This window comes from Peromyscus californicus, unplaced genomic scaffold, assembly GCF_007827085.1.
Source record: "Peromyscus californicus insignis strain IS unplaced genomic scaffold, ASM782708v3 Scaffold_6__1_contigs__length_162567912, whole genome shotgun sequence".
NCBI classification, from domain to species: domain Eukaryota; kingdom Metazoa; phylum Chordata; class Mammalia; order Rodentia; family Cricetidae; genus Peromyscus; species Peromyscus californicus.
In genome coordinates, this window is record NW_026294584.1 from 85,356,038 (window position 1) to 85,372,955 (window position 16,918).

At 40.3% G+C, this 16,918-nt stretch overlaps 1 gene segment (V, D, J or C); it reads right to left on the minus strand.

Moving 5' to 3' along the window:
- Positions 1-6,638: 6,638 nt before the first annotated feature.
- Positions 6,639-8,414, minus strand: LOC128099668 (Ig kappa chain V-III region PC 7940-like). The segment is given in 2 exon segments: positions 6,639-6,970; positions 8,327-8,414. Coding segments are annotated over 2 exon segments (420 nt in total).
- Positions 8,415-16,918: the final 8,504 nt, after the last annotated feature.

The following is a 16,918-nucleotide window of genomic DNA, read 5'->3' on the forward strand; positions in this document are numbered from 1 at the left end:
ATACCTTCAGTTCATTGCTACCTGCATCTTGGATAAATGCCCCCAGATGTGGCCCATGAAAGAAGGGAAGAAAGCAGAAATGCTGTTTAAAAAAGACAAATATTATAGTTCAGTCTAATTTGTAGACTGTAAAACTTACTGAAATAGAAATTCTTGTTGTGTGTGTGTGTGTGTGTGTGTGTGTGTGTGTGTGTGTGTGTGTGTGTGTGTTTATGAGAAAGTGGGGGTAGAAAGCAAAGTAGAAGCAAAACAAGAAAAAGAATGAACCAAGGAGCATGTAGAAATGAAGGAAGTATAAGAAGAGGGCAAATGGGTGAGGAGTTTTCAAAATTGGTATTATATTTGAAAGGAATTGAAATACTTTTCAGACAATTTATACATTGCAGGAAAAAAGAATGAGGAGAATAATTACAATGCTGAGAACTAGAAGCCCATCAAGAGCAGAAAAGCAAAAACAAAGGGTATAGTGTCTTCCTGAGCCTCCACATGGAAACATAGGGACTGGAGTATGTCTCAGGAGCTAAGAGCACTGGTTGTTCTTCCTGAGTACCCAGGATCAATTCCTGGCACCCAAATGGCATTCCACTGCTATATGTAACTCCAATTTTAGGGGATCCAATGCCCTCTTTTGGCTTCTATGGGCACTGTATGCACAAGGTGTAAGACATGCATACAGGTGGAATACCCATACACATAAAAATTAACTAATGTTAAAGCCTTGACATGAAATTGTAGGCTGTGAACATCTTAACTTCAGGCAATTGAGTCCTGTATTGGACTTCTGGATTCCAGAACTACAAAATGATGAATTTCTTTTGTTCAAATCAGATTCTATGGTAAATTGTTAAAGAAGACATAACAATTTACACAGAGCACTTAACTACATGGCTCTCCATGAATCTTAGAAGCACTGTGCTTATTAATAACCTGCAGGTTCTTGGAAGTTTACTCATCAATGTGCCAGGCACACTGCCTATATGTGTGGGCAGATGAAAGAAGTGCCCATGGCTGTGTGTGGTGCAGGCAACTGATGAGTCTCTTAGAGGAGGTTTGTGTTAGAGGCTGAAGCACTGTGGGAGGAGTACTATAAACCTGCAGGCAGTAGTAATCTGCCAGATCTTCAACAGGCACACTGATGATAGTTAAAGTAAAATCTGTCCCAGATCCACTGCCTGTGAAATGATCAGGAACTCCAGGTGCCCATGTAGATGCCAAAGATACAAGCAGTTTAGAAGGCTGCCCTGGTTTTGGCTGATGCCAGGCCAAGTGGTTCTCTGGGTATAGACAGACACTGGCTGGACCTACAGTTGATGGAAACCATCTCTCCTGATGACACAGCCACTGAGAATAGAGACTGGCTCATCATAATGTCCCCAAAGATACCTACAATTGGGAAGAAATCAATGTCATACATACATACACATTCAGATATGTCGTGATACAAACATTGATAGTTAAAATGTTTTTTCTAGCCCCTGAGGCAGAGCTTGCCAGCACCCGATTGGACTAAGAGGTGAGTCTTTGTCTAGGTGGAGCCCAGGGGCACAACCCTGTGCCCCCACACCACCACCCATTGCAGTCCTAGTCTCAAGTCAATAGGCAGGCCTCCTGAAGACAGGTTGGACTACCACCATCCCCCACCAGAACCAGTAACCCACAAGCCCCACCCCTCCTAAATCTGACCCACCCTCGGAGACTGCAACTGTTCCCTGAGGCAGAGTTTGTCAAACCCTGATTGGACTAAGAGGTGAGTCTTCGTCTAGGTGGAGCCCAGAGGCACAACTCTGTGCCCTGACACCACCACCCATTGCAGTCCTAGTATCAGGCCTCCTGAAGACAGGTCAGACTACCATCATCCCCCACCAGAACCAGTAACCCACAAGCACCACCCCTCGCAACCCACCCATGGGCCAAGATTGCAGATACTCCCTGAGACAGAGCCTATTAGTGCCAATTGGACTAAGAACTGCTCACTGAGACAAAGAGTCCATCAGCACTTATTAGACCAAGAGCTCCCACTGGACCAAGAGTATCAACCAGACAAAGAGAGCCTCCCTCAGACACAGACACCACTTGCACCAAGTGGAGAAAGAGATGGGTAGATGCCAGTGCAAAAGTACAGTCAACAACATAAAAACCAATATGGCTCCATCAGAACCTACATCAGCAAGACCTGAACACCCCAACACAGAAGAAATCAACCTTAAAAATAACCTTAAGAAGATGACAGAGAACTTTAAAGAGAAAATGAAAAATTCCCTTAAAGAATTCAAGGAAAAGTCAAACAAAAAATTGGAAGACATCAGTAAATCCCTTGAAAGACAAGAGAAAGCAATTAAACAAGTGAGGGAAACAGTTCAAGTTTTGAAATCTGAAATCAAGACAATAAAGAAGACACAAACTGAGGGAATGCTGAAAGTGGAAAATCTGAGTAAACAAACAGGAACTACAGATGCAAGCATAACCAACAGAATACAAGAGATGGAAGACAGGATCTCTGGCATTGAAGATACGATAGAGGAAATATATTCATCAGTCAAAGGAAACACTAAAGCCAACAAAGTCTTGACCCAAAATGTCCAGGAAATTTGGGACACCATGAAAAGACCAAACCTAAGAATAGGGGGATAGAAGAAGGGGAAGAATACCAATTCAAAGGCACAGAAAATATATTCAACAAAATCATAGAAGAAAACTTTCCCAACCTAAAGAAGGAAATGCCTATAAAGATACAAGAAGGTTACAGAACACCAAATAGACTGGATCTAAAAAAAAAATCCCCTTGCCACATAATAATCAAACCATAAACATACATAATAAAGAAAAAATATTAAGAGCTGCAAAGGAAAAAGGCCAAGTAACATATAAAGGCAGACCCATCAGAATAACACCTGACTTCTCAATGGAGACTTTAAAAGCCAGAAGGTCCTGGACATATGTTATACAGACATTAAGAGACCATGGATGCAAACCTAGACTATTATACCCAGTAAAACTCTCAATCAACATAGACAGAGTAAACAAAATATTTCAGGATAAAACCAGATTTAAACAATATCTTTCAACAAATCCAGCCCTACAGAAAGCACTAGAAGGAAATATCCAATCTAAGGAAGTTTGATACACCCATGAAAACACAGGCAATAGATAGTCCCATGCCAACAAATACCAAAGAAGGGAAACATACATCACTACCACCAAAAAATAACAGGAATTAACAATAACTGGTCATTAATATCGATTAATATCAATGGTCTCAATTCACATATAAAAAGACACTAGCTAACATAATGGATACAAAAATAAGATCCATCCATTTGCTGTATACAAGAAACACACCTCAACTTCAAAGACAGATACTACCTCAGAATAAAAGGCTAGGAAAAGACTTTCCTATCAAATGGATTTAAGAAGCAAGCTGGTGTAGCTATCCTAATATCTAATAAAATAAACTTCAAGCTAAAATCGACTGAAAGAGATCATGAAGGACACTACATATTTATCACAGGGAAAATCCGACAAGATGAAGTTTCAATTCTGAATATTTATGCCCCAAATACAAGGGCACCTAAATTTGTAAAAGAAACATAGTCAAAGCTGAAATTACACATCAAACCCCATACACTAGTAGTGGGAGATTTCAGCACCCCACTCTCACCAATGGACAGGTCTGCCAGACAGAAACTTAACAGAGAAATAAGGGAGCTAACAGACACTATGACTCAAAAGGACTTAATAGATATCTACAGTATATGCAGAGATGACCAGCCACACTAGTAGAAGCCATGAACTGTAGACTAGGGGCTGTGGAGCCCCCATGGGACTGGACTAGGCCCTCTGGATACAGAAGATGGTTGTTTGGAACAAACTGTTTGGGGGGCACCCAGGCAGGGGGATCAGGATCCGTCCCTGGTGCATGGGCAGGGTTTGGGGAATCTGGTGCCTGTGGTATGATGCCTTGCACAGCCTAGGTGCAGAGGGAAGGGGCTTGGACATGCCTAGGCTCAGTGTGCTGGGCTTTGCTGATTCCCCGTGGGAGACCTTGATTTGGGGGATGTGGGGATGTGGGGTGGCTTGGGAGAGAGGGTTGGGGGTGGGAGGAGGGAGAAGGTGGGGTCTGTGGGTGATATGTGGAGTGAGTAAAAAATTTCTTAATAAAGAAAAATGGGAAAAAATTTTAAAACAAATTTTCTCAAAATTTGTTATCAGTTAATGTTTGTCTTCTATACCTACTTTATAAACCTATATGCCTGATGTTGCACTAAAACTTCCACAGGTGATATTATACCACACAACTACAGACCCAGGTCCCAGAGGGCTCTGTACTGGATTTGACTTGAATGCCTCCTCCATGAGGAAAACATTTCATAATAACCAGAAGATACCATGCAAATGTCCGAAGGAGAGAAACAACCAAAAGTCCCACCCAGCTGTGACACCTGTGAACCCCAAGGAGCAGTATTGCATGATAACCCTAAAAGAGCATAAATAGTCTATATACCTAGATGGTACAAACAAGTTTCTAATTGGACTTGAAGATCTACTCAATAAGAGGGAAATAGTGCCTGGTTACCAGAAGCCTCACCAACTACCCAGAGCTATTAAAGTCATTGAGTAGTGAGCAGAACAGATGTAGAGAAAAGCAAGATAGACATACTGTGCTGAGAAAAGGTACCAAACCACATAGCAAGTAATAGATAAGAAATATGTGTTAATTTAAATTTAAGTTAGCTAGAAACAAGCCTGCGATATTGGACAAATATTTCTAATTAATATTGAGTTTCTATGACAGTTATTTGGGAACTGGTGGGCAGGGAAGAAAAGTCTGGCTAAAAAGTACCAAAGGCAACAGGAACTAGCAAGAAAGCAGGACCTGAACAAGACACAATCTGTGGCTCAACAGTGCAGAAGAAAGTTGAGGAAGATGAAGACTCTATCTGAGGGAATGCATCATGACAAACTTAAGTGGTAGAAACTCAATCCTCAAACTAGGATCAAAGAATCTGATAGTAGTGTGTTTGGGAGGTAGATAGCATTATATGAGGTTATAAAGGAAAAAGTGCAATAAAGGCACTGTTAGCTTTATAAGTAGAGGCAAAAATAGCAGATCTAGCAAACTGTTGATCTCAGCATGTGATATCTTTCACCATGATATGAAACACCAAAGAAGCCCTCAGGAGATGTGGTCTAATCATGGCAACACGCTCTTAGGTTTCCTCAAGCCCAGAGCTGTAATAAATAAATGTATTTTCTGTGTTAGATCCCTGGTTTCCAGTATTCAATTACAGCAACAGAAAACAGGTCAAAGCTGAGGATAAGTAACAAGTCAAAGAGAAGAAAGATGTGAGAACGCACAGAGTAGGTGTTGAAGGCAGGTAATGCTCAGCTCCGTGTGTTTCCTGGCTGCCCACTTTGCAGAAAGACACATCTAAAAGAGATGGTGAAAACCTCCTCCCTGGCCTTGGAAAAAGACTCTCTGCATATCCAGATGACAGTGAAGGCATGACAACACCTTGCCTCTAGCCTCCAAGGCCTGCACAGAGGACCCAGATATACCCTGCCAAGATTACAGTTGTTGTGATTGCAAGTCCCTGAGTTTGTGTTAGCTTACTGTGTAGCAGTAGGATAATAACACAAAACTGATTCCCTATTGTGATCTAGGATGGTAAACTTGAAAGACTCAGAGTCCTGCATCTTGAAAAGTTGCTATGGATCATTCTGTTGAGTTTTTGTATCCACACTGGGAGGATGCAGTAATCCAATAAAGGCTCATGTAGAAGTGGAGGATGTCTAGGAAGAAAACCTTCCATGACCATGGCTGCATACCCTTAGGCCTCTAGAGCTCATGTACCTGCAATGCTAGAACAACCACAAAAAGAAAAGGAGTTGAGTGTGGTGTCATGCAATCCAGCAGTCAGACGGAAGGTGTAGGTGGGATGAAAGTTCAAGGTCACTGGGCACTAGATAGTGATGTCCAGGTCAGTTTTCAATATATAGTGAGACTTTGTACTCCTTCAAGTAAGAAGACAGCAAAAAGTGAAAGAAGGCAGGAAGAGATTGTGGCCCACATTGTGAAAGATAATATAAAGAGGTGAGTATTAGATGAGGAGAAAATAACGGCTAATGAGTGTAAGACTGTGGATGAGCATCTGTGATGGACACAGAGATGCACATCAGAAGCTGAGCAGTAAATCAGCCACAAGAGACTTGTATGTGATCCTCTGAAGAAGGACTTGAGAAATTTTAAGCAAAAAGAAATGGAAATATAGCATTAGGTGGAAAATGTAAGCTTGTGTCTGCAAGACAATAGTCTTCAAAGTTCAAGCTCTGATTATTTTGGGCAACTGAGGAAAGTTTCCTGTAAGTTTAAAATGATTGACTATTTGGTATATTGAACAACAATAACAAAATTTATTGAAAATAACCTGTTGAAAATAGTATCAAGAGTTCTTTATTAAGTAAGCAAACAGATGAATTATAAAGCACAAATGGTGGGACAAACACATTTTTTTAAAAAAATCTGTTTCAGAGCTTCACTGTTTTAACAAGATTTCTGAAATCACATGGTTGACATGTCTGGGGAAAAACACAGCTCAGACACTGAGCTTCAGTGAGCAGCAACCCCAGGAGGTTTTTGTTTAGCTGTGGAACACTGTGGGAGGAAACTCCTTACTCTGCTGACAGTAATAGGTTGCAGCATCATCAGCCTCCACAGGATAGATGGTGAGGGTGAAGTCTGTCCCAGACCCACTGCCACTGAACCTGGCAGGGACCCCAGATGCTAGGTTGGATGCTTTATAGATGAGGAGTTTGGGGGGCTGTCCTGGTTTCTGTTGATACCAGTAAAGATAATGAATAATACTATGTAGAGTGATACTCTGGCTGGACCTGCAGGACATGGTGGCTTTTTGCCCTAGAGACACAGTCAGTGAAGGTGGAGACTGGGTCAGCACAATGTCGCCAGTAGAACCTGGAATGATAAACACACATTGCTGTCACAGATATACTGCAAATACCCAAGGAAAAATTATGCATACGGAATGTGTAACATCAGTCAAGAGATATGCCCTGAGAAAAATAAAATAAAAAGGAAACTTAAAACCAATTAAATTTCAGTGATTGGGGAGGACACTAAGGCATATAAAACAATGATGGCCACAGGAGATGCTCCTAGCACTGCACCCTCTCACCTGGAACCCAGAGGAATAGTACCCACAGCAAGAGAGCAGCTGACCCCATCTCTGAGACCTGGACTAGAGTCTGCTTCTTAGGCACTGGCAAGCTGCCTTTAAAAATACTTTGAGCATTCTGCACTGTGACTAAAGTCTCAATATGCAAATCAGCTCAGAGAAGCTTGACTTGGTGCTCAGAGGACACCTGCTCTTGTGTCACTCTATGGCAGTTAGGATTAGGAAGAATTCCCTAGAGTATTTTAAGTATATCCCAAGAGATTTTGTGGCTGGCCCAGGGGAATCATCAAATTCTGTTATTTTGAGGTTCCATCTGGGGAGTGCATTCTCACTGCTCTGCTTTAAAGAGTGCGAGTTGCAGAAGCGCTTTGACCTCTCAGAATTAAACTTTTAAAAAGATGTCTTTAGTTGTATTTTATGTGTATGAGTGTTTTGTCTACATCTATGTCTGTGCATTACATGTGTGCCTGTAGCCCTTGAATTCCTGAAGAGGGCAAAGGATCCACTAGAACTAGAGTTACAGATGGCTGTGAACTGCCACATGAATGCTGGAATCTGAACCCATGTAGTCTGCAAGAGCAAGAACGACTCAACCACGAGCCATCTCTCCAGCCATAAACTGATTTTTTGAATCTCATGACAACAAAGTATTTTGCATTGTGATTCTTCTTACAAACAAAATAGTTGGATATAATGAGATAAAGAAAAAACAAGGTGGATTGGTTCAGATTAGAAGGGGAAGTCAGCTCCTCTGAGAGGCTGTAATCTAAATGTCATCAGGAGCAGAAAAAGCAGTGAGCAGTGACCATGAAACGAAGAAGGAGGCTGGAAACCTAAACTTAGAATGAACAGGCATCATTGAGAATAAGCAGATCTCTAGGCCAATGCCTAGCCTAGCTGATTATTTCACAAACAGAGAAAGCAATATTTACCCCCAAACCCAATAACACTAGGTCAGAGTCCACAATTGTTGCCAGTTAGGACACAAGTTTGAAGTCCCTTCTTGATCTACGAGAGTGTCAGATATCCTGGTCATGTCCCTTCTCTGAAACACAAGAAGGATAATGATACTGGGTTTTGTGTCCCTCTGGACACTAACCATCAATTCCACGTAGGACCACAGCCTTGCAACAAACCCAGGTTAGCTGGAAGTGAGGCTTTTTCATAAGAAGCATTTCCCTCCTTCACGGCCCCTGAACTGGATGCACTGACAAAGGTGAGCATTGTGTATAATGCAAGAGAAACTCAGACATTTCCACTTCCAGGTATTTGACAGTGAGAAACATCTTAGACCCTGATATCCTCATATAAGCCTTATAATTCAAGGCGTTAAGTGAAGCTTCATGCTCCCCTCTCAAGGACTGAAGTAGATTACAGTTTGCTTGTCCCCAAAAGGCCCATGAGGTAAAAGCTTGGTTTCCAGGCTATTGCTGTGTTTGCTGGTGGAACGTGTATGAAGACAGGGCCAGTGGGAAGTTTGAGGCCACTAACCCTGTACTCAGGGGAAACTGTGTGGCTGTGATCTCCTCCTCCTCTTTCTTGGCCACAAGAGTCACAGCTTTGCTCCACACACTCATGTTCTGATGGGCTGCCTCACCACAGACTCACACAGGAGCTGTCTCCCCTAGAGAATAACTTTCAGACCTGAGCCAATGTTCAACTCATTATGTCCTTTTCTTCCAGTGATGGACACATGGGGCTTCACACTTGCAATGATATTCAAAGCAAGGGGTGCTTAAGGGATTACACAACTGATACTGTAAATCACACATGGATAGGCACACACACACACACACACACACACACACACACACACACACACACACTTCAGTTGATGCTGGCGAGTTAATGAATTTCAGCATTGCTTTTCCAGCTCTGTGAAGAATGTCACTGGAGCATTGATCTGGATTTCATTCATATATCAGCTTAGTACCATAGCCTCCATCATTTTCACTACCTATGAGTGTGGGAGGTCTTTTCATCCTTGATCTTCTTCAACTTCATTTTTAGTGCCCCAGTGATTTCAATGTAAGGGTCTTCACTTCCTTGCTTAAACTGACTCCTGGGTATTTTATCTATTTTCAAGCTGTTGGGTAATGAAATTTTCCCTTCATTTCTTTCTGAGTAAGTTAATTTTTATTACATGGAAAACCTACTCTCTTACATCCTACTCTTCACTGAAAGTATTTCATTTTCAGGTCTAAGAGTTTTCTGGTGGGTGTTTTAGAGTCTTCTAAGTATAAAAACATATTATGTATGAATGCTTCCAATCTGCCTTCTTTGTTTACTATGTATAATTCTTTCATTTCTTTCTATTCCCTCTTTTCTATGCTGAGACTTTGAGTATTACATTAAATAAGAATGAGAGAGTGGGCATGCACCTTTCCCTCATTCCAGATTTGAGAAGCAATTCTCTGTTTCCACCACTTAGTATCACTATTTTTAGATTTTTAACTTTTATATTCTTTGTTTTTATTTTGTTTTACATTATCACTACTAATTTTATTCAGAAACTCATCTTTGTTTTGTAAAAATGGCTTGTCTCAGAATCTTCCAGATCTCTCATCTCCTCTTGAGAAAAACAAAATAAGCAAACAACCCTGATCTGAAGAGTGTTAGCCAGTATCTCAAAGTCATATCATTAACAATGTTTAATATTTAAAATTATTTTTTATTTTGAATGCCTGGAAAATTTTTCTTAAATTTTAAATGATTATCTAAGTAAAAATTATTAAATTTAAAAAAAATCTTCTTTGAGAAACAGTAGCAGAGACATCACTATTTAGTGAGGAAATTATTTAATTATAACATATTCAGGGAAAACAAATGCCCTCATAAGCTTAAGAATCTTCTGTTTTGTATTTTTCTTCCCTTTCAAAGAAGCCTCCTACAGACCCTAGTTTGACTGTCTCAAGGGGATAGACATCTGAGAGACTGAGCTTTGGTGAACAGCAACCCAAAGTGGTTTCTCCTTAGACCTAGAGGATTGTGGGAAGAAGCTCTATTCCTTGCAGACAACAATAGATTACAGCATCATCAACTTCCAAGGATGGATGATGAGGGTGAAGTCTAAGGCAGCTTCAATGTTACTCAACCTGGTAGGGATCCCAGATGATAGACAGAAGTATTATAGATCAGGAATTTGGGAGTTTGTCCTTGTTTCTGTTGACACCAATGTATAAGATCCATGCCCAATTTACTGACACTGTCACTAAACTTAAAAGAGATGGTGGCTTTCACCCTTTTGCCTGGTACCCAGAGCGGCAAAACCCATAACAGGAGTGCAGATGACTTCATCTCTGACAGCTAGACTAGAGAATGCTTCTTTTTTGTTGTTTGATTTTGTTTGTGGTTTTGTTTTATTCTTTTCTTTATTCTTCTCTCATATAATATATCCTTCCCTTGCTCCCTTCCTCCTAGCTGCCCACCCCATATCCTCTCTCTCCCAGATCCTCTGCTCCTCCATTTACCTTCAGAAAAGAACAGGCCTGCCAGGGATATCAACCAAACATAGCATAACAAAATGCACTAAGACTGGGCATAATCCCTCATATGAAGGCTGGATGAGGTAACCCAGTAGAAGAAAAAGGGTCCCATGAGCAGGCAAAAGAGTCAGAGACATGCCCACTCACACTGTTAGGAATCCAACAAAAACCCCAAGCTAAACAACCGCAATATGTATTCAGAGCACCTAGCAAAGACCCATGCAGGCCCCTGATTACCTCTTTAGTCTCTGTGAGGCGCTATGAGCCCTCCTTAGTTGATTCTGTGGACCATGTTCACCTGGAGTCCTCAATCCCTCTAGCTCCTACAATCCTTCTTACTTCCCTTCTGTAGGGGTTCCCTGAGCTCCTCCTACTGTTGGGTCTCTGTATCTGCTTCAGGTGCTGGAGGAAGCCTCTCTATGACTATTGAGGGTAACAGACTATCATTAAGAATAAATTTCATTCATGCTTTTTGTTGTTTTGTTTTGTTTTGTTTTGTTGTCAGTCCTGTTTGGTTCTACTCTAGGTCTCTGAATCATCTAGCTTCAGGATCTTGACCATCCAGGCAGTGTTGAGCATGGACTGCCTCTAGTGACTTGGGCCTCAAGTTAGACCAGTCATTGGTTGGCCCCTCCCATATTACCATTACCACAGCACATTTTTCTTCTTGTAGGCATAACAGGTTGTGGGTCCATGGTTTTGTGACTGGGTTGGTCTGTTAGCTAAGGTTGCTATTGTTGTAAACAGACATCATGACCACAACTACTCTTATAAAGGAAAACATTTCACTGGGGCTAGCTTACACTTTCAGAGGTTTAGTTCATTGTCATCATGATGGGACATGAGGTGTGAAAGCAGACATGGTGCTTGAGAAGGAGCTGAGGGTTCTATATCTTGATCTTCAGGCAACAGGAAGCTAACTATGTGCCACATTATGTGTAGCTTGAGCATAGGAGACCTCAAAACCACCCCCACAGTGATAAACCTCCTCTAACAAGACCACACCTACTCCAACAAAGACATACCTCCTAATAGTGTCGCTCCCTTTGGGGACCATTTTCTTTCAAACCACCATAGCTGGTGAACCAGTCTCGCCATAGGGAGCCTAGTGTGGTTACAGAGGATGGCTGCTTCAAGCTCCATATCCTCCATTGCTAGTAGTCCTTGCTAAGGTCACCCTCATAGGTTCCAGGAAGTTTCCTCTGCACTAGGGCTCCTCAGTGTACCCTAAATGCCCAAATATTCCACTAGTCTCTCCCCATATTCTCTCTCCATCCATTTCTCCCAAACATGATCCCTCCTGTTCCCATTCTACCTGCCCCCAGTCCACCCACAAAATCTATGCTAATCCCCCTTCCCAGAGAGATCCATGTATCCCCACTAGGCCTCTCCACCTTATCTAACTTCCCTGAATCTGTGGATTGTGGCATTATTATCCTTTGCTTCAAGGCTAATACTTACTTCTAAGTGAAGACATATAATTTTTGTCTTTCTGGGTAGGGTTTGCCTTGCTCAGGATGATTTTTTTCTAGTTTTGTACATTTGCATGAAAATTTCGTGATGTCATCTTTCTAACAGATGAGTAAATTGTATAAATATAACATACTTTATTTATCTATTTTTCAGTTAGGAATATCTAAGTTGCTTCTGACTATTATGAATAAAACTGCTATGAACATAGTTGGCTAGTGTCCTTGTGGCAAGATGAAGCTCTCTCGAGTATATCTGAAGAGTGACATAGCTGGTTTCTGCGGTAGAACAATTTCCAATTCTCTGAGAAACCACCACATTGATTTCCATAGTGGCTGTACAAGTTTGCACTCCCGCCATCAATAGAGGAGTGCTCCCCACCATGAGCTATAGTTTGTGTTATTGATCTTAGCCATAATGATAGGTGTAAGATGGAATCTCAGAGTAGTTTTGATTTGCATTTTCCTGATGGCTAAGGATGTTGAGCATTTCTTTTCAATGTTTCTCAGACATTTGAGACTTCTCTAATGATAATTCTCTGATTAAATATGTACCCCATTTTTGTTTGTATTACTTGGTTTTTATGATATCTAGTTTCTTGGTTTCTCTGTATATTTTGAATATTAGCCCTATAATGGATGTGTAGTTGGTAAATCTTTTCCCAGTGTGCAGGCTGCTGTTTTGTCCTATTAACAGTGCTCTTTGCCTTACAAAAGCTTTTCAGTTTTATGAGGTACCATTTACTAATTGTCAATCTTAGTGCCTGTACTCTAGGTACCTTGGAAGAGGTGGGAATGGGGGGTGGCTTGGGGGGGGTGAAGACTGCAGGATGAGAGGAGGGAGGAGAGGGGGATCTGTGGTTGGTATATAAAATGAATAGAAAATTTCTTAATAATAAAAAAGTCATTTAGCATCAAAAAAATTAAAATCAGAAGGAAAGATGACAAAGTTTGGACCAATTTTATATAACACTGGCTCAAAATTTGTCAGATCAAAAGACACTTACATTCTGCCATTAACAGAGAGCACTACAAACTCATGAGCTACAGTTTCCAACCTGATAATCTACCAGAGAACAAAAACAGGCCCATAATTCACTCCATAGGTTTATGAGGCATCCTCAATGAAGCATAGGGTTATAAGTTTTTTAATGTCATTGTAAATGTAAAACAAACAGAATCTTGACACTACCCTTCCAAATGCTAGAGACTGAAAAAAGTAATACCAAAAATAGGAAATGGAGGGAGAGAGCTTTGAAAAAGCAGGAATTCCTCTGGAAGTCTTGTTGTAGTCTAACACTGAAGCCAAACACTGACAAAGTTTGCTTTACTGGAGAAATGCATGTCCTAGAACTAAATCTGTGGGTCATGTAACTAATCCCATAGGCCTCAAAAACTGCCAACAATAAAGGTTTCTAAATGAACATCACCCAAAGAGTAATTGACAAGCTGATGTAGAATGAATTTGAGATGTTTCTGGCATTGCTTTCCTAGGTTGCATCATAGGGCTTCACTTTAGCCTTGGTCCTGAAGACACAACATGCATGCTTTGCAGTATGCATGCTGACACACCATGTTACACTCAAATGAGGTCTCAGCTCAGATTTTTTACTATTATGCTATGCACTGAATTGTTTCCACTGTACATACAAAGTTTTCTGTTCTCATAAAAACATAAAAATGTAGTTGCCAACCATTATTCCTTATCTTAAAAGAATGAATTTCCTATATCTTTGGGTTGTATAGCATTACAGTGTTGAACTACAGGTATTATTGTTTGAGTTGCTGATTTCAGTTACATGAAAGTGGTCAAATGAATTTTAGCTTTGGATTAGATAAAATTTTCAAGAATTCCTGAAGTGCTCCTATGCACATTTCTGGCATTTTCTGCTCAGTATTTATGTTAAGTGGGAATCTGAGCACTGATGATTATAAATCACAGTATCTACTGATTCTGAAATATGTAGATACTAACTACATAGTATGAAATCAAATATTAGAAAAGATTAACTTCCTTTGTCAAAATAAGCAGCACACAATATCACTAATATGCAGATTATATTTTATCTTTAATAAACAGTAAAAGTTTACAATACCAAAAGTATTTTAAAATAAAGTCCTATGAATTATTAACAATTAATCTTTGTGTTCTATACCTAATATATAGATTGCCTGAGGTTGCCGTAAATATTTCACAAATGATAGTGCAATTCAGACACCATGTACTGCAGAGACAGGGCTCAGAGGCTCCTGGGCTGGAACTGCCCTGAAAACATTCATCCTGAGGACTAGCTTTCTCTACACTGTAAGTTTCCATGTAACCTTCCAACAGAAGGAAGCAACCAGCAGTTCTACCCACCTGCAACACCTATGAACCACAAGGAACAGTAATTATTGTACTATACACCTAAGTGGGCAGTAGAGACATGCATACCTTGATGGTAAGCAACAGCTTTCTAACTGGACTTAAGACTTACTGAACAAGGGAGAAACCATGTCTGGTACCAGAAATCTAGCCAACTACCCAGGGCTAGTGAAGTCATGGATCTCGGAGGAGACTCTGAACTCTATACCTCACTCAACCAGCATAATCCCTAACTACATGCCAAATAATTTGTCCTTAAACCACAGATAACCATTGTCTTTACCCCTCATAAAAGAAACATCTCCTTGAAACAGATGGAAACCATTATTGAAACCCATTCCAATCTAAATACAGATGTGTGGGGCCCAGTCCCAATACATATTTCTACAAAACAGTCTCACATCTCAGGCTTAAGGAACATTGAGGAAGAGGAGAGGAAAGGTTGTAAGACCCAGAGGATCAGGGAGTTTCCTGTCAGATTGTGTCTCCTAGTATGTCAAAAGCTACCCTCATGAAGTCTCACCAACATGATTTTATAAATTTTAATTCACTATGTTCAGAAAAGGACTACTTTTAACATCTATTTATATTAGATGTTATTATTATTATTATTATTTTATTTTACCTAGTAGCAAGAGATCTTGAAGAAACTGAAATGTGTGGTATAAATGACAGAAACTCTTAAGTTCTCATAAATATCAGCTTTTCCTATATCAGTGATAGATAGAAATTGGTCAAGTAGGGTGGCTTTTTGAGCTCTTGAAGATGAAATGTGTGGTATAAATGACAGAAATTCTTAACTTCTTGTAAATATCAGCTTTTCTTTTCTCTGTGATAGGTAAAAGGTGATCAAGTAGGGTGGCTTTCCCCTTCTAGAGATGGGCTAGGTTACACACTTCCAAGCCCTTAGGTCTCTAATACTGTGTTAGCATTGAGACTCATGTTCATCATGCCCTTCAAATAGAGGTAGAATTTCAGAGCTGACTTCTGTCCACATCTGTGATTAGCATAAACTTTTTTTGGTTTTCTTCCAAAGACAGAAAGAAATTTATACCAGTGGCTCACCAAATAGACTGTCCACTCTCCCCTTGGCTCTTTCCATATCACATTACCCACTAGGAAATTTGCATATGGCTCCCCAGAAAAAATTTCTCTTCAAGGAGTAGGAGTAATCTCAGTTCTGCTTGGCTTCACTAGATGAATTCTCAGAATGAAGATCCTTATGCATAGCTTGGGTGCTAATGCTCTGGATGCCAGGTGAGGTCATAGATGAGGGAGGAAAGCAGCACTGGATGAGTTCTAGGACCATGCTGTTTCCTGTGTGTCTTCTGTGCACATAGGAGATAAGCAGGATTTAATCTGCAAGATGGGACAGATGTATTGCATTTGTGAGAGAAAGAGTCCACAAAAAACAAGGACTGGGACTCTGGTGATGCTTGTCACAAAGAGTGAAACACAGTGAGGAAATACTAGAAGGCCTTTTATTGCATGAAAATCTTGGGTTATATTTTCAAATTAGGTATTTTGGGTGTGCAAAACAAAACTGCATGGTAGTTAACATGAAAAGTCAGAAAATATTTAAATATTTACATGGCTAATAATTTCATATGACCTCACACTTGTCTCTCATTCTTTCCAGGTCCTCTGAAGATATTGCAATGACTCACACTTTGTTATCTCAGGCTGTCATCATTAGAGACCTGACCTCCATCTCAAATCAGAGTCTCCTAAAAACTAACCTACCTGAATGGATTGTACACAAGCCAGGAAATTGGCCATAGCTGCTAATTTATAATATTTTGAATCATTAGAATGGAGGCAGAGGATGTTGTCATTTACTGTGGTATAAAAGGTACACAATCTCCTCATACAGTGCTATAACCTAAAATGAAAATCTCCCTACTGAGATGGTCCAACTGCCATCATGTGTTACATGTGTTTGAAAAAATCACAGAAGATTGCATGAACTTGACTGAGAGGAAGAACCACAGATCAATAAGCTACAAATGAGTTCTGTGCCCCATGGAAAACACAGTTTCATCCAGGATTATATTTGAGGACTGTAGAGTCTTCCCATTTTTGATAGTGAGAACAAAAACCAATGCAAACACATAAAAATTGTTTCACCTGAATACTTAATAAAAGGGAAATCATGAAAATGACTAGAAATGATGGGATGGCTGTACAGAAAGAGTAAGACATAAAGGCTGCTAAAGGGACCTCAACCTGATACAGAAATCAAGGACTAGAGTGTGGAGGGTCCTCAAGAAAAAATGGACTAACATGTGATTCAGCTACTCCTACACTAGGTGTATCCTTGAACAAATCTAAATCATCATTAAATAGATCTACGCCCACACCCATGTTCATAGCTGCACTATTCACAATAGGAAGAATTTAAATAAACCT